Genomic DNA, 19,273 nt, shown 5'->3' with positions numbered 1-19,273 from the left:
GTTATGTGCTGTGCTGTACTGTGCTGTTATGTGCTGTTATGTGCTGTACTGTGCTGTGCTGTGCTGTTATGTGCTGTACTGTGCTGTGCTGTGCTGTTATGTGCTGTGCTGTACTGTGCTGTACTGTGCTGTTATGTGCTGTGCTGTGCTGTTCTGTACTGTTTTGTGCTGTACTGTGCTGTGATGTTATGTGCTGTACAGTGCTGTGCTGTGCTGTGCGTGTGCGTGTGCGTGTGCGTGCACGTGCACGTGTGTGCGCACAAGTGAGAGAAAATGGACACTTCAACACTATTTCTAATGAGGAGTTGAAGAGTAAGTGACAATGTCATCCATTTATTCTAGTCCTATAAAGCGGTGGATTGGCAAATCCTTAAAATGTTACATTGCGTGCGTGTATGTGTTTGTGTGGGTGTGTGCATGCGTGCATACCTGTGTGCATGTGTGTATGCTGGCTCACCTTGCTCGCTGCTGTTGTCACCGCTCTGTGAAGCGTGGCCCCCGCTGGAGGGCCCTGGTGTGCCGGCCGAGTGTGTGGAGGTGGCGTCATCGTGGTCTCTCCAGGAAGCTGGGTTCTGTTTGGAGTTTTACAAAAGAGAGAGAGAGGGATCCATCCAAACCGCAAACCAGGAGAGGAGAGCAGGAAGGAGGAGGAGAGAGATGGGGAGAGGGGAAAAGAGAGCGGGAGACCACATGAGTATGTTGGAAACATCAGAGTGACATCTGTAAGGGTCTACAGTGCAGCGAGGATCTCTGTGACTGCTTGCATTCCTTGGGAAAGCAAAGACCTCTACTCATTCCCCCTAGCACACAATCAACAACGCTGCTACAATCAAAAGCAGAAAGACAAAAGCCACATGCACTAATGTCTAAACTCTGCAATCACACAGTTTCATTAACACATAAGAGCACACAACACAGAGAAGACAGTTAATGTGGAGTCTGATTTTGAACGGTGCAGGCAGGGCGCTCGCTGAAGAATTGTCTAAACACATATGGCCGGGCCCGTGGACTTAGTTTATACCGTAACCAATTGAGACTTCCGTGTCAAGTGAGGAATATCGAGGAAAGAAGTCTAAATACACCACAAGAGCTATTCATCATCAGCACTGTCAGAAATGAACATAAGAGATGACAGTGATTCTCCCTCTAATCTGCCAAACAATGCACACACACACACACACACACACACACACACACACACACACACACACACACACACACACACACACACACACACACACACACACACACACACACACACACACACACACACACACACACACACAGAGAGACACACAGAGAGACACACACACCCAGAGAGACACATACATTCAGAGAAAGCTCAGAACACTCCTACAGAGACAACTGGCTCCAATAGTGGCATGGTTTGCACAATAAAAACTTGGAGCTCATAAGTACAGTTACTCCTCCCTTTCTCTACTCCCCTTTTTCCTCCCTCGGTCTCCTCCCTCTCTCTCCTCCCTCCCTCCCTCTCCTTCATCTCTCTTTTTCCATTCTCTTCTTCCTCTCTCTCCTCCCTTTCTCTCCTCCCTCTCTCTCCTTGTTCTCTCTCTCCTCCCGTTTTCTCTTTCTCCTCCTTCTCTCTCTCCTGGTCATTCCCAGGTCCCTGCTGGTCCGGACCGGGGAACTGGCGTCCTACAGCACAGTACAGGAAAGGCTTTATCAGTGCCACACGAAGGCAGGCTACAAGTGGAATTTCCTCTGCCATTCACACCACAGAGGGATAGACTGACCACGTCACTCCTATACACACAGTACAGATAGACACATGAGTCACACACACACACACACACACACACACACACACACACACACACACACACACACACACACACACACACACACACACACACACACACACACACACACACACACACACACACACACATACACACACACACACACACACACACACACACACACACATACATTTACATTTACAATCACACAGACATCGCTCACATACACCATAACACACACACACATACAAACAAAGTCTAGTCTATCCCAACTTAACTTGTCACCTTTTTAAAAAATGACAAAATGTTGGCCCAACTTGTCTGGGGCCCTGGAGAAGCAGCCCCTTGAAAGGAGCCCAAGCCAAACAAACACAGGCCTGCACCAAGGCTTCCCACAAACCTTAGTCCACTTCTCCCAGCTCAATTTGTTTTTGTCTCAAACACACACACATATATTAAAAGCAGGAGGGAAAGTACAGGCCACAGAATTATTTCAAAAGAGACTGTTTTTACCAATCACCTTAAGCTCAGTAGTGATCCTGCTGAATGTTTGCCTGCTAGTGAGGCTGCCCCAGTTTGAGTGAGCAGTTCTGGGGGAGGACAGACAGGATATTTCCTGGAGAGGAGTTCACGAGGAAAGGCTATGAGGCAGCAGCACAGAGCGGTTAGCTGACTGGCTGGTTGGTCCTTATGTACTGCCGTTGCTGCTCTGGCTCTGGCTGTGCCTACGAGCAGCTCAGCGGCCCTCCTTTCATCTGGTAAGTTTTTGGGGAGGAAGACTGTGTTCTCAAACAGCTCGGAGCGGAGTGGAAAACAGCAGGCAGACACAGGCCCTTCAGCCCCAGCACTCCACTACAACCCCTCTCAGCGTCAGCTGTTCTCCGGATGGCAATCATATAAAGAGCTGGGAGAATTACCCAGAAGAGGAGAGGAGGTGGGGGGAAATAAGGCAGGCCGGACAATAGCCCCCGCATGGGTTTTAGCCCTTCTGAATGAGGGAGTGGAAAAGAGGTGGGCTTCGATGCGGTCAAGAGCCTTCCTTTACAATTATCTGTATATTTATTACATAGAGGGTAACAACACTAACGTGAGCCATCTTATTACACTTCTATTAAGCCAATGTCATTAAAAAAGGAAGGGCAGGCAAAGGGAGGGAGGCAGGCTGAGACAGAGGGGAGAGAGACTGAGAGAGAGAAAGACAGGGAGACAGAGAGATAAAAGAATAGCGACTGAGACAGATAAATAGTGTCTCCATTCTCGGAGGCCATGAAGTCCAAACCCCAGCCACCAGATATGCAGCCGATTCGTTTATAAAGAGGCTGAAAATGTGTCTCGGTGGGACGCAGCCTCAAGAGCCCAGGCAGTGCATGATGTATTTAGCCAGAGCCAGGCTCCACAGACCCCAAATGGGCTCTTGTTGCTCTAAGGGAAGAAAATGACTGGGTTCCACTTCCTGATCACTGAAACACCCATTGCCGGCCAGACTGACCTAGAAGGCTACTCTACAGTACGCTAACTAACTCAATGACTCTCAGACTCTCTTTCTCTATCTCTCGCTTTCTCCACAACACTGCAGCCAGTCAGGACAGCCTCGGATCTGACGGCCAGCTATGCCAGGGAACTACATGGATTTAATGCAACGGCTGAATCCATAGGACTAAATTTAGCTATCATAGCACAGTAATGTGTCATTTTTAAAGGCTCTGGTACTAAATTCTATTCAGAGACAGCTTAGCTAATGGGAGTGATATTTGGCAGTGATTTGCTAGCCAGAAGTACAGTAAATGGAAGCTTGGCCAGGGATCTAGGCCTTGGACTAAACTAGGCCCTGTTGGTCACTGTAACATAAGCAAAGACCAAACAACTGTAGGAAAATGATGTAGGTCCAAACAAATGCTTATGTTTTCATTTGGTCAAACAGGTGCTTCACTATGCGTAGATGTCGCTCACCTCTCATCAATAACCGCTCTCGCATAACATGGCAACAAATATCCCAACACCTGCGTTAACTTTCCACACTCAACAGGGCGACAAAAGCAATAGCCTTCCTTTCCCTGCTGTGAATTATTCAGTGAACCTCTCCAAGCTATGAAAGGTGAGCGCACACCAAGGCCTGCATTACCAATACACAGGCAGACACACACTCACAAACACAGATAGCAGGCCTCCCATGAGTCCATTAAAGTTCAAACAAGACGTTAAAAAAAAAATACTTCACCCAAAAGGGTCTTTTTTCGTCAATCTAAAAACCAAGATCACAACAACAACAAATCACAATGCCTGTAGCACCACGTCATGTGACTACTCCCTGTAGCTTGGCATCATTAGGAGTCAAACAGGGTTCACTCCATGCTCTTCTCTAATTGTGTTAAAGAGCACTGTTACCAGGAGAGACCAGAGCAGCAACGATGCGAACGCAACACAACACACAGCGCAGACAGGCACACAGGCAGACAGACAGGCAGGCAGGGAGACAGGCAGAGAGACAGACAGACCGTCTGACAGGCAGACAGACTGGCAGACAGACAGGCAGGCAGGGAGACAGGCAGGGAGACAGACAGACAGGCATACAGATAATAGATAGACTAGATGGAAAATAAGATACAAGGCAAGCTTGGTCACCCGTGGCTGCCTTCTCTATTTGCTGAGGTTAGCGACTCACAGCTGATAATGCATGTTGTAATTAATATAAAAGCAGGATACAATATGTGGGGAGAGCCTTGTAGTGCATCAGGGCAACAGGAGAACAACTCACTCCTCTCCTCCTGTTGTCCTCCTTTTCTCATGTACACACACACTTGCCCTACCCATCACAGCAATTTCACTGGGTTTTTGTCTTCAGTACATCCCTTGGACTATAAAATACAATTGATTGAGCACCGTCATTGAATTTAATTCAAATTCACAAGAAACCAAGGAACTGAAAAAGAGGAATGGGCACTGAAAAACAGGTATAATGCAGAGTGAGGCGGGGGACTACACTGGTGTAGTGTATACTGTTGTACCGCTTCCTGCAACGGCTGGGCCTGGGAGGCTCCTCTACTGAACATGTCCCATATTGCTGACACACCAGAAACATAAATCATCATAAATCATAGCCAGCTGACATTTCAAGACACATCTTGCCACACCGCATATGCAGTTAAAGTCCTTGCACATTTTTGTTGAATTTGACACGTAATTACAGAGACACGCCAAAAAAAGATGTTCAAAAGTGAAGGTGCTCTTCTAGTAAACAACTGAGAATTTTTTCAGCACCTACAATTATCCTCCAAGAATAAAAAGGAAACATTAATAAAGCATCTAATAATTCACCATTGTGTGTTTTAAGAGATAGGCGTGGCTGGCAGGCAGTGTGTACAGTGGGTAATTTACTTCAGGGCAAAATAAGTCTTCATTGCACTGAATGGCACATTACATGTGCAATCATTCCATCAGAAAGCACAGATAACAACTTGATTACACACCATTGAGCTCAATGTGATTTACAACCTTAACCAGGTTTCCATCCACAGTCTTTATGTGAGTAAAGTCATACTGTATTAAAAAAAAATCACGACAGCTGTGACGGAAACAGGAAGTTTCGGTACAATTGTATAAATGCCAACCGACAATTTTTGTTAATTCGACATGGTCGGATCTTTTTGTATCAGTAAAATTTGTTAATGTGAGAAATGGCGGTGGAAACGCCTTTAAGTGCACATACTGATATAATAACCATCATATCGAAGTAAACGTGGAGTCACGCGATGATATGGTGTGTTGTCTTCTCACTACGCCTCGGGAAACCATGCAGATTTTTTCCGCTATACATGAAATACGTTATAATGGACATCACAGGGTGTTGAAAGTGCACGGTGCTGTGCTGATGTTCCTTTCCAATAATTATAGAGGGTCTTATTCTGGTGACATGATGATCAAAGCTTGGCTGCTGTTTGACAAATTAAAATAATCTATAATAATCTCATAATGTAGGATATACCCGCACTGTATCTGCGAGCTTTAGGCTAGATGGCTTGTGGGCACATTCGCTATACAACACAAAAAGTGTGTAGAGTTGAAAATGAGATGGAAACCCATTTAACTTGTATTTTCTATTCGGTACATGGGAATTTTACCGCAAAAGTAATTTTTATATGCACTACGTCATCACTCACAGACTTTTATCCACATCAAGTCAAATTGATGGAAGCACATCTGGAAAATGCGCAGATTTATTTATGCTGATTTTTTTATGTTCACATGCAAATCTGTCGCCAATTGGATGGAAACCTAGCTACTGACTCACAAACACGAGAGCATAACTCCTCAATCTGACAAGTGATTAACTAAAAGACACATCTAAAACACACATGACAACATCTTAGAATACAACTGAAATATTTCAAATGACAAAACAACAATAAAATGATTGCTCTTATACACCCCTAAGCAGTAGTTATTATGAACATGCATGGCATGAGGTGCAATAGGTATGAAACAGTGGAGGATCCTCAGAGGAGGAAGGGGAGGACCAGGAATTTCATAAAAATAAAAATACTGAAACTTTTAAAAAGCTATTATTTTTAGTTAAAACTGTACTAAATATATTCACGTCACCAAATAACTGATTAAAAAACACTGTTTTGCAATGAAGGTCTACAGTAGCCTCAACAGCACTCTGTAGGGTAGCACCATGGTGTAGCTGGAGGACAGCAATTTTTGTCCTCCTCTGGGTATATTCACTTCAATACAAAACTTAGGAGGCTCATGGTTCTCACCCCCTTCCATAGATGTACAAAGTAAGTATGACGACTTCTGGAGGGCGTCCTTCAACTTATCAGAGCTCTTGCAGCATAAACTGACATGTTGTCTATCCAATCAAAGGATCAGAGAATGAATATAGTACTGAAAGCATAAGCCACAGCTAGCTAGCACAGCAGTGCATAACATGAGGTGAGTAGTTGATTCGAAGAGAGAAAAATACAATAATTGAACAGTTTTTAACAAATACATTTCTTCCAAAATAAATAGGCAGCAGAGAGCGACAGCGATAGCTATATTTTATTGTATTTTTTTTTTCTCAATTTCACCTACTTAGCTAGCTAGCTAATGCAGCTAATTTAGCCTACTCAACAACCTGACTCAAACAGAGGGGAATCTCTGAGTGGAGAACTGCAAATGGAGCACAAAATTAGTCTGATGCCAAGCAGAAATTACAATAAGAAGCATTTTAAATCTGCATTTAAAAAACACAGCAAGATATTTCTTATGCGTTTAATCTTTTTTTCCTGCGTGAAAAATGCAGAATTCTTCATTAACACAACCCCTAAGTTTAACTTGCTAGTTAATCTAAGTAAGTGGCTGAATTAATAAGGTGACATAGCATCATATTGTGTTAGCTTTCTGCCGTGTTTGAGAAGTTAAAGCCCTTTGGAAGACTTATTTGTACAGCTGCCACTATCTTGAGTACCTTGCTGCTTTTTCTCCTCTCTGTTCTTACCCGTCTGCTCCTCCCCATCTTCTCAGAGCAGAGCAGGCAGACCCGTTGCCCTAGCGACTCCAGACTCCTCACAGACACAACCTGTAGCCTACACATGCTGCTCCAGAGCCAGTACTGTTCTTCCTTCAGACAAGCATGCGTCAGAAATGTGTTCATTTGCACAATGTCTCTCATTCACAATCACTTGTAAATGTCCAAACTCACCAAAAATTACCTACAGTGGGGAGAACAAGTATTTGATACACTGCCGATTTTGCAGGTTTTCCTACTTACAAAGCATGTAGAGGTCTGTCATTTTTATCATAGGTACACTTCAACTGTGAGAGGCGGAATCTAAAACAAAAATCCAGAAAATCACATTGTATGATTTTTAAGTAATTAATTTGCATTTTATTGCATGACATAAGTATTTGATCACCTACCAACCAGTAAGAATTCCGGCTCTCACAGACCTGTTAGTTTTACTTTAAGAAGCCCTCCTGTTCTCCACTCATTACCTGTATTAACTGCACCTGTTTGAACTCATTACCTGTATAAAAGACACCTGTCCACACACTCAATCAAACAGACTCCAACCTCTCCACAATGGCCAAGACCAGAAAGCTGTGTACGGACATCAGGGATAAAATTGTAGACCTGCACAAGGCTGGGATGGGCTACAGGACAATAGGCAAGCAGCTTGGTGAGAAGGCAACAACTGTTGGCGCAATTATTAGAAAATGGAAGAAGTTCAAGATGACGGTCAATCACCCTCGGTCTGGGGCTCCATGCAAGATCTCACCTCGTGGGGCATCAATGATCATGAGGAAGGTGAGGGATCAGCCCAGAACTACACGGCAGGACCTGGTCAATGACCTGAAGAGAGCTGGGACCACAGTCTCAAAGAAAACCATTAGTAACACATTACGCCGTCATGGATTAAAATACTGCAGCGCACGCAAGGTCCCCCTGCTCAAGCCAGCGCATGTCCAGGCCCGTCTGAAGTTTGCCAATGACCATCTGGATGATCCAGAGGAGGAATGGGTGAAGGTCATGTGGTCTGATGAGACAAAAATAGAGCTTTTTGGTCTAAACTCCACTCGCCGTGTTTGGAGGAAGAAGAAGGATGAGTACAGCCCCAAGAACACCATCCCAATTGTGAAGCATGGAGGTGGAAACATCATTCTTTGGGGATGCTTTTCTGCAAAGGGGACAGGACGACTGCACCGTATTGAGGGGAGGATGGATGGGGCCATGTATCGCGAGATCTTGGCCAACAACCTCCTTCCCTCAGTAAGAGCATTGAAGATGGGTCGTGGCTGGGTCTTCCAGCATGACAACGACCCGCAACACACAGCCAGGGCAACTAAGGAGTGGCTCCGTAAGAAGCATCTCAAGGTCCCGGAGTGGCCTAGCCAGTCTCCAGACCTGAACCCAATAGAACATCTTTGGAGGGAGCTGAAAGTCCGTATTGCCCAGCGACAGCCCCGAAACCTGAAGGATCTGGAGAAGGTCTGTATGGAGGAGTGGGCCAAAATCCCTGCTGCAGTGTGTGCAAACCTGGTCAAGAACTACAGGAAACGTATGATCTCTGTAATTGCAAACAAAGGTTTCTGTACTAAATATTAAGTTCTGCTTTTCTGATGTATCAAATACTTATGTCATGCAATAAAATGCTAATTAATTACTTAAAAATCATACAATGTGATTTTCTGGATTTTTGTTTTAGATTCCGTCTCTCACAGTTGAAGTGTACCTATGATAAAAATGACAGACCTCTACATGCTTTGTAAGTAGGAAAACCTGCAAAATCGGCAGTGTATCAAATACTTGTTCTCCCCACTGTATATATGTATAACCTTATGAGCTGGGTTGCCTGTCTTTGCAATTTGTTTATTTTCGTTTTTCACTCATTAGCATATTTAGCTACCAGCCATTAAAATGAGCTATTACTTGTGCTAATTTTGTTAGCATTGTGGTAATAGATGCCCAATGGGCTTTTGATCTTTTTTTTTGGCGCCCCCTTGTGTACTAAGCTTGGAATTCCGTATATGCAGGTATGAGAGAAGGACGGTAATGATGACATGGAAATCTGGATACCACCCAACCCTACATGGGGAGGTGTTTTCACCTGGTCAAATATAGCTGTTGTGTTGTGCACTGAAGTCCACAAGCAAAGGGAAAATGTGAGAGGAGGAAAGCACGTAGATGTGATGATGCAGTTTGTATGGCTGCTATGAAAGTGCACTGTGTGTGCGGGTGATTAGGGGTGTATTCATTCTACCGATTCTGTGGCAAAAAGTTTCTTAAACAGTAGCAAATGGAACAAAACGGGATGGACCTACCTGAATTTGTCCAATAGAAATTCTCGTTTTAGTTGCAACACGGTTTTGCAACTGTTGGGACTAATGATTACACCCTAGATCAGCTAGGTGCAGGAAAGAGTGTGCAAGGCAGTATTGAATGTGTCACTGTCTGTCACCTTGTCTCTCAACCTGTGTACCTACTTTCATTCATAGGTTAGGTTGTAGCAACCTCATGATGGGTATAGGGCAAATTCAAGAATCATGTGTTAGTCTAAACCTATCAATGTGACATAGAACTGTGTGAATGGAATATGAATGACAGTCATCCAATATTTTGTAAAAGAAATAAGGTAATGCTCATAAACATATAACAAATCCTGGTGTAAAATAAGCTTACACATATCTTAAGAATATGATCATAAAACTACAACTCCGGGAATGTGTTTTAGCTCAGTTGTAGTTTGCATTGGCGTCTATGTTATGGGGCTAGGAGGGAGGGATGTGTGGGTAGCAGAGGGGTGGGGGACTGCAACAAGTGAGCCTCGAGCCTCTCTCTCCCTATATACCCATAGTGATTAGACATGCCAGCCAACAGGCCCCTGCATCTGAACACTAATCAAATCGGAAACGTAGGCCCAGACACAAAACAATTGTCTGGAACAGTGCAGCCAGGCCACTCAACGACACATTGTTTTGATGGGGGGATCCAAACAAAGTCAGTCCAGTTGGCGAGAGCTACTTATATTAGAACACCTTCCAAAACGGACAAATTCCACGGTTTAACAGCGCTGAAAGCTCGTGAGGCTAGACGTAGGCTACGCAGGGAGGCAGAGTGTACGATTATGGAGCAAAGAGCGGGTAGTACTAAGCATAGGCACTTAAAGAAACAGGCCATTTATTACATGTCCAATGATAACAACAGAAGCCACTGTATATTGTACAGTATATCATATTATTGGCATGAATCCTTGTCACCATCACGATCAATGTGTTTTTACAGCCCAAGCCTTTACCAGAGAATGAAATGTAAACACTAGTGTTTTCTCTCCGGCCGTGCAGAGCTAAGATAACCTACACATAACCTTTGTGGGAACTACAACCAACAGCCCTCAAGCGTTGAGAGAAAAACCGAGTGGCAGAAAGTCAACTCCCACAATATTTCTTCATAACAAACAAACTATGCACAAGTCATAAAAAAACTGTCTCAATAGCAATGTGCATGTATTGGAGGAAAATTAACATCTTGGCTAATATGTAGGACTACTGATTGAAAAAAAGCCATGCAAAAGACAGGAGGGGGCACAAAGAACAAATTCATTAGAACAGATCATATTCAGCAACCATTAATTCTATTCGCCACCTTAATTGGATGTAGCACAGAGAAGACTGAAATGTAATTTCATTAATTAAAAGACAAGCAGGCACAGCAACTAACGAACGGCACCGCGGCACTGATCGTTTGCTAAGATCCAGACAGACCCTTGTTTTCACTATCCATGTGAAACAAAACATCATCAATTTTCCTGTGACAGGGGTGCTTGGTGGTAGCGGTGCACTGGGTCAAAATGGCGGGGGGGGGGGGGGGGGGGGGGGGGGTTAGGACAGTCATAGTAAGCCAAAGTAAGAAATCAACAGTAGCATAAAGGCTTCATCCCCTCTGACAAAGGTATAATCCAATCAAAGACAACACAACGTTGAAGTGTAAATAACACAACTAATAATTCTTATTGGGTTCTAATGTCAGGTATGGATGGAGAGAAACCAGGGAGAGAGAGGGAGAGAGGAAAGAGGGAAAAACAAGCTCAAAGCGATGTCTACTTTGCAGTGAAGAACCTCATCATCTCCGGCAAGCCTAACTTTCACCAAATGAGAGGTAGCCATGGGCTATATATAAAAAATGCATATCAAAGCAAAGAAAAATGGACGCCAGAGATTCAAACTAAATAAATGTGCATATCTAACTATCAAATTGCCTTCCCCTCTCCAACTAGAAGAGAGGATAGAAATGCATGATAAAACAGATACAAAAATAAATAATAAAATAAATAAAATACAACAAGTGGAGCTGCAACTGCCAGCCATCCCTACAGTACACACACGTGTGTTCCTATATGCAGATTTCAATGGTGTGTCCACATATTAGTCCTCATCATATTTGGGGCAGATACAACTCAAACTCTTAAAATATGATATGGATGTGAGTGTGCATAATGTGGGGGACATAGCCATTAACTACAGAGTTTTAGGGCCTGGTTAAGCACAGGCCACTAGAATATACACTCTACAGTTATAGACCTAAATATCCTCTGTTATTCATGACACAAGACCTACAGTTGCAGCCATACTGTTTTCACTGTTATATCAGCAATTATATTTTGCACTGCATTTCACATTACTGTCAAGAAGTACTGTATAATACAAAATCAGTGTAAAATTAAATATATTATTACTAGTGATGTAGTTGTGACAAAATAGGTGGGTAAAGTCTGATCGTCAACACACTGTACAACATAGTATAATAACGTAAAGCCTAAGCTACAATGCACATACTTTTTTACATTTGCACAACGATAATCTGACAGCACATCCATTATAAGCCTACAGTTCACACTACAGTTGCAGCGCTATAGTATCGTAGTAAACAAGGTACAGAAACGCACAAGCAACCTCCTGCTTTGGTAAAACTGTACACAACAATTAGTTGTTGTAAAATGTTAATTGTTGCCACAATAAAAAAATACATCTCTCCAACCTAAAACGCCGAATGAACAGTCAGTATATAAACGAGCCTAAAACAAATGACTTGTCAAGCACCTTCACGTTTGTTTATTGCTGCTCCTGATTTTCTTTATTGGCATATTTAATTAGCTAATTATCAAAATAATATTTCTCACAAGTGGAGTCGATGACAATTGCTTAGGTCCAAACATTGCGAGGGAACATTGGAAACTGGCTTGAGTATATCAACCATCTGCCACGAAACTAAACAGGCTATCTAATCTCTTGAGTATAAACAAAAGCATGCCTCATTTCTACACTTATTCTGTAAAAGAACTCCACAATATTGAGCTTTAAACCGCTGCTCGGCCCCATTTTGCTATGGGTGTTAATTGTGTTTTAATTTACCTTAGGCATTGCACTCTGACTATCCAACTCTGAACAACGCCGCGGCTATTCAAAGGGAATAAGCCTCTATTATAGCTAGACAGATGCAGCTCAGTGACTTTGCATAACACTTAAATCTGCTTTCATTCCTAATAGGCTTGAGCTCGTGCTGCTCAGATATTAACCAGTCAGTCACTCTGTCGCAATATACACACCCCGAATTCACCAACACGTCATCCCTACAACCTATTTAATACGTATATTAGACCAGATCCCAGATATGAAATCAATAATGAATTATCAACTGTACATTAGGCCTTTACAGTACACCGATGCAATGCAGCATTCCGTTTAAGCCATGTTTAAGGCACCAGATCGATCTTCAAATGTAAAGGCACTGTACTTCATGTGCATATAATTGAATTGGGGGGGACATTGCAAAACCACAGGGCGATCAATAAGAAACAATTAAAAACATTAACATAAACTGCAAGTAACGTCATTGCTACACTACCAAGTCGTGAGGTAGGCCTATAATACCAAATTATGAATTTGACATTGATGGTAGCCCATAAGGTATCCCACTGAATATGACTTTCTCCCTGTCTGCATCCAAATCCGACAGCTTTGTTACGCACGCTACAAATCATTATCGTCTCTAATATTGTCTTCAGAAATTATGCCCTTGTCTTTTTAACATTAGGCCACTCCAAAAACGTGCTATTCTATTGTAGTTATGAGCAAGAGATAATCGCTTTCACATTCAATGTCCAACAATCCACGATGTGCACGGCGGCCATATACAAAGACTAGGCAAACCCCATAGCACAAACACACTCTCCCTCTGTCACACACGCTCTCTATCACACAAACACACACTCACACGAGCGCGCGCTCTCTCACACACAGAGAGACGCTGGCGCGCGCTCGCACAAACACGCACAAACAACCAGTTACTATACACACAAGAATGCCCCTAATCAAAAGACTAAAACAATAACTCACTGCATTGTATCACAACTGACTTTTGACCTAAAAAGATCGATTTCCCAAATGCATTTGCTGCAGGCCTACTGCTGAGGTCAACATGGGCGACAACACAGACTAAACGGAGACTATAATGACAGTTCACACCATGTAAAATAACCAACGAATTATACCGTAGGTAAAACACATTTGAAACAACTTCTAACATCAAAAATGTCTACTTCAATATCACCACCAACAAACAACGCTCATTCACATACAACGCCAACGGTGTAACAGGCCTTCAGAACTTTCTGATAAACTATTAGAAAGATAGAAAATGTTGTATTACTTACGTGATCGGCTAGGTTGGTCGAAGATCCTGAGAGCTCTTCATGGTCTGACTTCGAGCTGCCATCCCGCTCGTCAATAACTAGATCTATTGGCATTTTTCCTTTCAAACAACTGATGTACCGGTGGCAAAAATTGTCGCAGAGCTCGTGCACCTAGACCAAGAAGAAATAGGGGTTTTCAGGATGGGGAAACGCAGGCAGTCCAATAATAGGCCCTAACTACTATTAAGGGCATTATGGGCCAACGCAAGGAAACAATAGTGAAATTGTTGCAGCGCCTATTATTCTCTTGAGACTACTAGAGGAACAAGTTGAACGGCAAAAAATAAACACCATGTGTGAACTCGACAGATAATAACCAGTTGAGGCCAAAACTCCAGACTTCAAATCTGTGATATTAGCTTAACAACAACGACAAAGCATTATCAATATGGTCAGTGTATTTATAGGCCCAAGAGTGTGAATTCAATCCAATCACTCTGACCTATATTATGTGTATCTGTGTGACAATTAAACATTATATTATTTACATTTTTAAATATGAATGTTTGTCTCAAGTTAACGTGTTACATCTCATGCAATATTAACTCATTTTCATCTAAATTCCAATACTGTCAACATTTTAAATGTGTGCAACAAACTATGCTAGCCTACTATACGAGTTATACCGGGCCACATGCATGCAGAATCTAATGCTGATCACCTCTCAAATACTATAATCACACAATAAAAATATTAATTGTAAAAATCTTTACCTTTTCTAATTCTAAAAGGTGAAATCGTAATACTTGTATGGCTTGTATCATCTGAAAACAGGAATAAACAAGAATAAAAATCTACATTTTTGGTGTGATAAAATTATGAAAGTATAATGGTAAGCAAAATGCTACACATCATGTTATTTTCACTTCATATAACAAAAACACAGGGACTTTCTTGAAGTTTGTGCTATAGGGTTCTCGAGCAAAACAAAGTTATGCTTCCCACACTTATCGTGGTGGGTGAAATTGGATGGGCTATTGATTTAAGATTTGGAAAATACAAATGTAGGATAATCTAACAACTGAATTAGGCAAGACACATTTGGTGAACCGAGCCAATTTTTGTGAGCTACATAGGCAGCGACTGAACTATGACAGCGGCAGATACAGCCACATTGCTCCCAATGAGTGGCCATGGTGCACTGGAACAGGATTCGCCCAGCGACAGTCCCAGCACTTTTTCGCCTAATCATTGGCTTCCCTCACCGCCTCCTGTAGGCACCGTAAGTAATGCTGTGCCACTCGAAACCCCTCAGAGCTTCCCCTTGTTCACTTCAAAGACACCTATCTAACATCTGTGTTGTGCTTTTGCATCAAATCCTCACATATTTACTTTGCGATGCCGAGAACACAAGAGCATGGTTTAAGTCCACAAAACAAGCTAAGTAAGAGTAACTAACAGTCACACCAGGAAGGGAATTGAACGGCAAATGGTGGTCCTGCATAGTGCTTACCAAATTGTCCAACTCTGGATTTGATGAAAATAAAGGTTTTTCTGCTCGGACCTACAATAACACCAAAGATGGGGGATTAATTACTTCTTACAGGCGTCGAGGGCATTTAGTCATGAATCCATTCTAAAAAATATATATTTGATTTCGTGCAATAATAGACTATTGTATAATAAATAAAACATAATTCAAAGTGATATTATATTTGCATTGCATACGGTGTAAACATGAATAACTCAATATCACCGGTGAATTCACGTGTTAACTTCGACTATGTACAGCCTATAACACACTTTTATTTTCAAACGTTCAACTTTAACTTTTAAATTCCCAAAAGTGAAATGTGTCAAAAGTTAACAAGTAGATACGTGTGCCATAAGCACTTGGAAAATCGTATTAGGCTTTTAGTAAATATATATAAAAAATGACCTGTTTGGCAAAGACTGCGATGTCCTCGTTGAAGGAGTCGGAGGAGCAGACATCGCCGCCTGCTACCCCTGGCTCCCTCGGAGTGCACGTCGCCAGCTCGCACTTCTCAAAAACCAGCGCGAGCAGCGGGAATAATGGGTGACTGTAAGAGGGGAAACAGAGCCTGAACACAACCCGGCATCCAGCGCCTCCACACAGGCTTAACACAAGCTAATCACACGGCTACACAGCAAGCTAAAGTTTAGCGTAAAACTAAAGATGCTAGGAGTGCAAACAGTGAAGAATGTGTCAGGAATATAGAATATACTTTCCAAACTTTTTGAAATGTATTTTACTTCTCCAAATTCATTCATAAAGTAGCCTACTTTGTAAACAATTTATGAATAAGCTATGTGCACATCGATGGAAAAATACATTGTTTACAAGTTACACCATATGTGTTTGTCTTATATTTTTCCAATGTACTTTACACACAGACACTAAAGCATTCATTAGTAATGGCTTTTATAATGTTTTGGGGATTATACCCCCCAAAAATTAACTCGGACCTTTCAACGGTTTACAAGTATCCATAACCATAACGTTGCAGTGTGTTCAAGTCCGTGTTACAATGTGCCAATAACATGCATCCTTCTATTTAATAAAGGTTTAGTTTTAATTGTACTATAATGGTTATCCATAATCGTTTTAAACTATAAGATATGATAATATCAGATGACTGATACTCTTAGACCTCTAGGTTTTGACAATACTTTTTCCAAACACAAAATAATGCTTGAAATTGTCTAAACTAAACTTGCTAATGCATATACTCTGAGTTAACTTTTGCAACAAGTAAAACGTCCATAAGTCAAATCACCCTGAAAGCCTAAAATAGATTAATAATAAGGTATGTAATTATAGTCCACCTACCCATAAATTTGATCTTTATCCCTCTTTAAAACATCGTTGACAGCGGAGCCCATGCTGTTGGGCATAACGCTGGGATGGGGTGCATGAGCACCGTAGTGCTGGCTGGCATGGATCGGTGGTCCATGGTTCAAGTGATGGACTTGGGGTAGCGGCCGTGGAGCATGCGGATCTCCGTACATAGACGCCGGGAGCCCGACTCCGTCCATCCCACCATAATGGGCCAGCTCATCGTACTGGAATAAAACAACAACAAAGTCAGAGGATAGAAACGCACGCGTAAATGTTCCCAAAATGTACATACAGTTACAAGGCAACATTGAAGTCATAGTTGGCTATAGTCAAAGCGATATAGTGAAACTACACCAGCTTGGAAAAAGTAGCCTAATCCTTGTGCCATTCCGGTTGCGTTGACAGAAAAGGCATTCGCCATGGCTAAACTATAGTGTGAATACATTGATAAGGTTTGTAATTACCAAAAACATTATAGTTCTGAATCCCCGAAGATGGGTTACTTTGGCAAAACACAGAATTACTTAGGAGTCCCTTTAAAAAACAGCTCCACAAATGCCGCGGAGACCGTTGGTTAAACTGAGGCTTTCACTCCGCTTGAAGAGTAAAGGTAGGCTACAGCAAAAATGTCAAATAAAACGGCTTAGATATGAATGCTTTGTAAAGTAGCCGCCACTGACAAGAGGATATCGATATGGAGGCCCTCCTAGTGGATTTGTATAGGTTAGTGTTGGAGATTTAAAACCTACCCTTTGCGCCATCAGGCTGCTCTCCAATAAACTCCTGGATGTGTCGTATATTTAATATCCCAGTCCGGTTAGAAAGTGATTTACTGGTAGGATTCCTTTTTCAACCAACTTTTCTTTGCAAATTCTCCTATTCTCCAATGTGGTAGAGTACAAGCCGAAGCATCAGGAGTTGTGCAATTTTTCTTGTTTTCCTCTCCCCCCCCAAAAATGAAAGCAGCACCTGAAGGTTACAATCGGCCCATCAACAACCTGCATGTAACTAAACTGTCGTGTCTCATGGCTTTTTGCCACTCCAACTGTCAATCAAAGCCAGGAGTTGTCAAGGTAATGAATGAATGATGTTTGGTGATGATGTTCAAGAGAGGGTGAATCTTTTTAGCCCGTTTTCATCCAGCAAGTCCGCGTCCACTTTGTGCCTCTGGATCGCTATCTTGTTTTATTATTACTGTAAAAAGAAAAAGAAATTAAGAGATTGCAATTCAGATCTTTCCTTTCCCCCGTAGGTATTTAGTCTATCTCGCGGTCTGAGATGAGTGAGTGTCAGCGAGTGTTGGCAGGTTGGCTGCTAGCTTGCTTATAGAACAGAGTCAGTTTGCTGCGCTGATCGGCGGGAGACTGAAATGACGGAACCCGGAAGTAGCGGTGGACATAGCCAGTCCTACAACAGCTACAGAAAGAGAGGAGAGACCAAATCCTGTGACATGCAGAGTATGCACGAGGACGGCTTCAACTCAGGGGGAGCCAAACAACACAGCTTCTACACTCCCAGCCAATTCCATTCGCCGATAAGAGAAAGGCAAAAAGAAAAGTACAAAAAGCGTAATATTTGTGCAAATCTGCAATGTATTCCGACCCGAAATAGCGTTTTACTATACATGCCAACGCGGACCTATAACGTTGTGTAATAAGAGTACGAAAAGCCCGAGTTAAGGCGGACGACAAAGGTTAACTTGTTCTAGTTTTCACTATTGCAAATAGGCTGAAAGAAATACGCTGTTATACATAAAACAAGTTATCATCACTCATTCTTAGTTTTCTCTCCAAAATATTTTAAACTAAAAACCCATCAAGCCATCAAACCTTATCTCTAATCAAATCATATATAGGCCTAACCTCACTGTAAATATATCGGATGCGTTTTGAGTATAATTTATGACCATGACGCTTACTTGTTATGTTGTGGGTATAGTCGGTGTGCCTAATATGACATATATCGGGAATACCTTCCAATCGTACTGCTAATTGTGAACCGAGGCTTATTAGCAAATTAAACGATATGACGCCCCCCCCCCAACCCAGAATTAACTTTTCCAAATAGAAAAAAGCTTTTGTAGAGAAAGTGATGTTCTATGTTTCTTTCGTCCAATCCCCTCTCGATAAAATTCCGTGCCTTACCTCAGAGTAGTCAATTATCAAAGCTCCACAATATCATCAATCATGTGCAGTTTGAAGTTTAGAGGAGGAGCAACCCTCCGGCCATCGATTGCACCGAGGCTGGCCCTTCTTCACTGAGCCCAAGCTTTTTTACGCACAAAACCGAAACAGGCCATCTATCCCTTTTAATATTTACCTCCATCCATGATAATATACACTGTTACGCAGATAGCATCATCGTTATATTGATATTTTTTCAGGCTCGGTGACATTTTTGGTTGTTGTCGAAATGAACCATTCACAGGTTGGATGAGCTAGTGGGTTGGATTCAGCTGTTTGGTCAATAAAGTCCCAACA

General features: G+C 42.3%; 1 protein-coding gene across 5 annotated transcripts in view; it reads right to left on the bottom strand.

Moving 5' to 3' along the window:
* Positions 1 to 18,244, bottom strand: part of LOC139563406 (homeobox protein Meis2) — a 128,159-nt gene extending 109,915 nt beyond the window's left edge. Inside the window, exons 1-7 of one of the 5 annotated variants that reach the window (XM_071382051.1) lie at positions 17,543 to 18,244; positions 16,785 to 17,017; positions 15,873 to 16,014; positions 15,447 to 15,497; positions 14,707 to 14,757; positions 13,955 to 14,104; positions 458 to 572 (exon numbers count right to left, since the gene is read on the bottom strand). In XM_071382051.1, the coding sequence (XP_071238152.1) occupies positions 458 to 572; positions 13,955 to 14,104; positions 14,707 to 14,757; positions 15,447 to 15,497; positions 15,873 to 16,014; positions 16,785 to 17,017; positions 17,543 to 17,554 (754 nt within the window). In that variant the 5' untranslated portion in view covers positions 17,555 to 18,244. Of the gene's footprint in view, positions 1 to 457; positions 573 to 13,954; positions 14,105 to 14,706; positions 14,758 to 15,446; positions 15,498 to 15,872; positions 16,015 to 16,784; positions 17,018 to 17,257; positions 17,496 to 17,542 lie in introns of those variants that run through there. The other 4 variants (XM_071382049.1, XM_071382052.1, XM_071382050.1 and 1 more) reach the window with 4 other exon arrangements.
* Positions 18,245 to 19,273: the final 1,029 nt, after the last annotated feature.

Source organism: Salvelinus alpinus, chromosome 34, assembly GCF_045679555.1.
Source record: "Salvelinus alpinus chromosome 34, SLU_Salpinus.1, whole genome shotgun sequence".
Classification (NCBI taxonomy): Eukaryota; Metazoa; Chordata; class Actinopteri; order Salmoniformes; family Salmonidae; genus Salvelinus; species Salvelinus alpinus.
The sequence above is the reverse complement of the archived record's forward strand: the minus strand, read 5'-3'. Positions and strand labels throughout refer to the sequence as shown.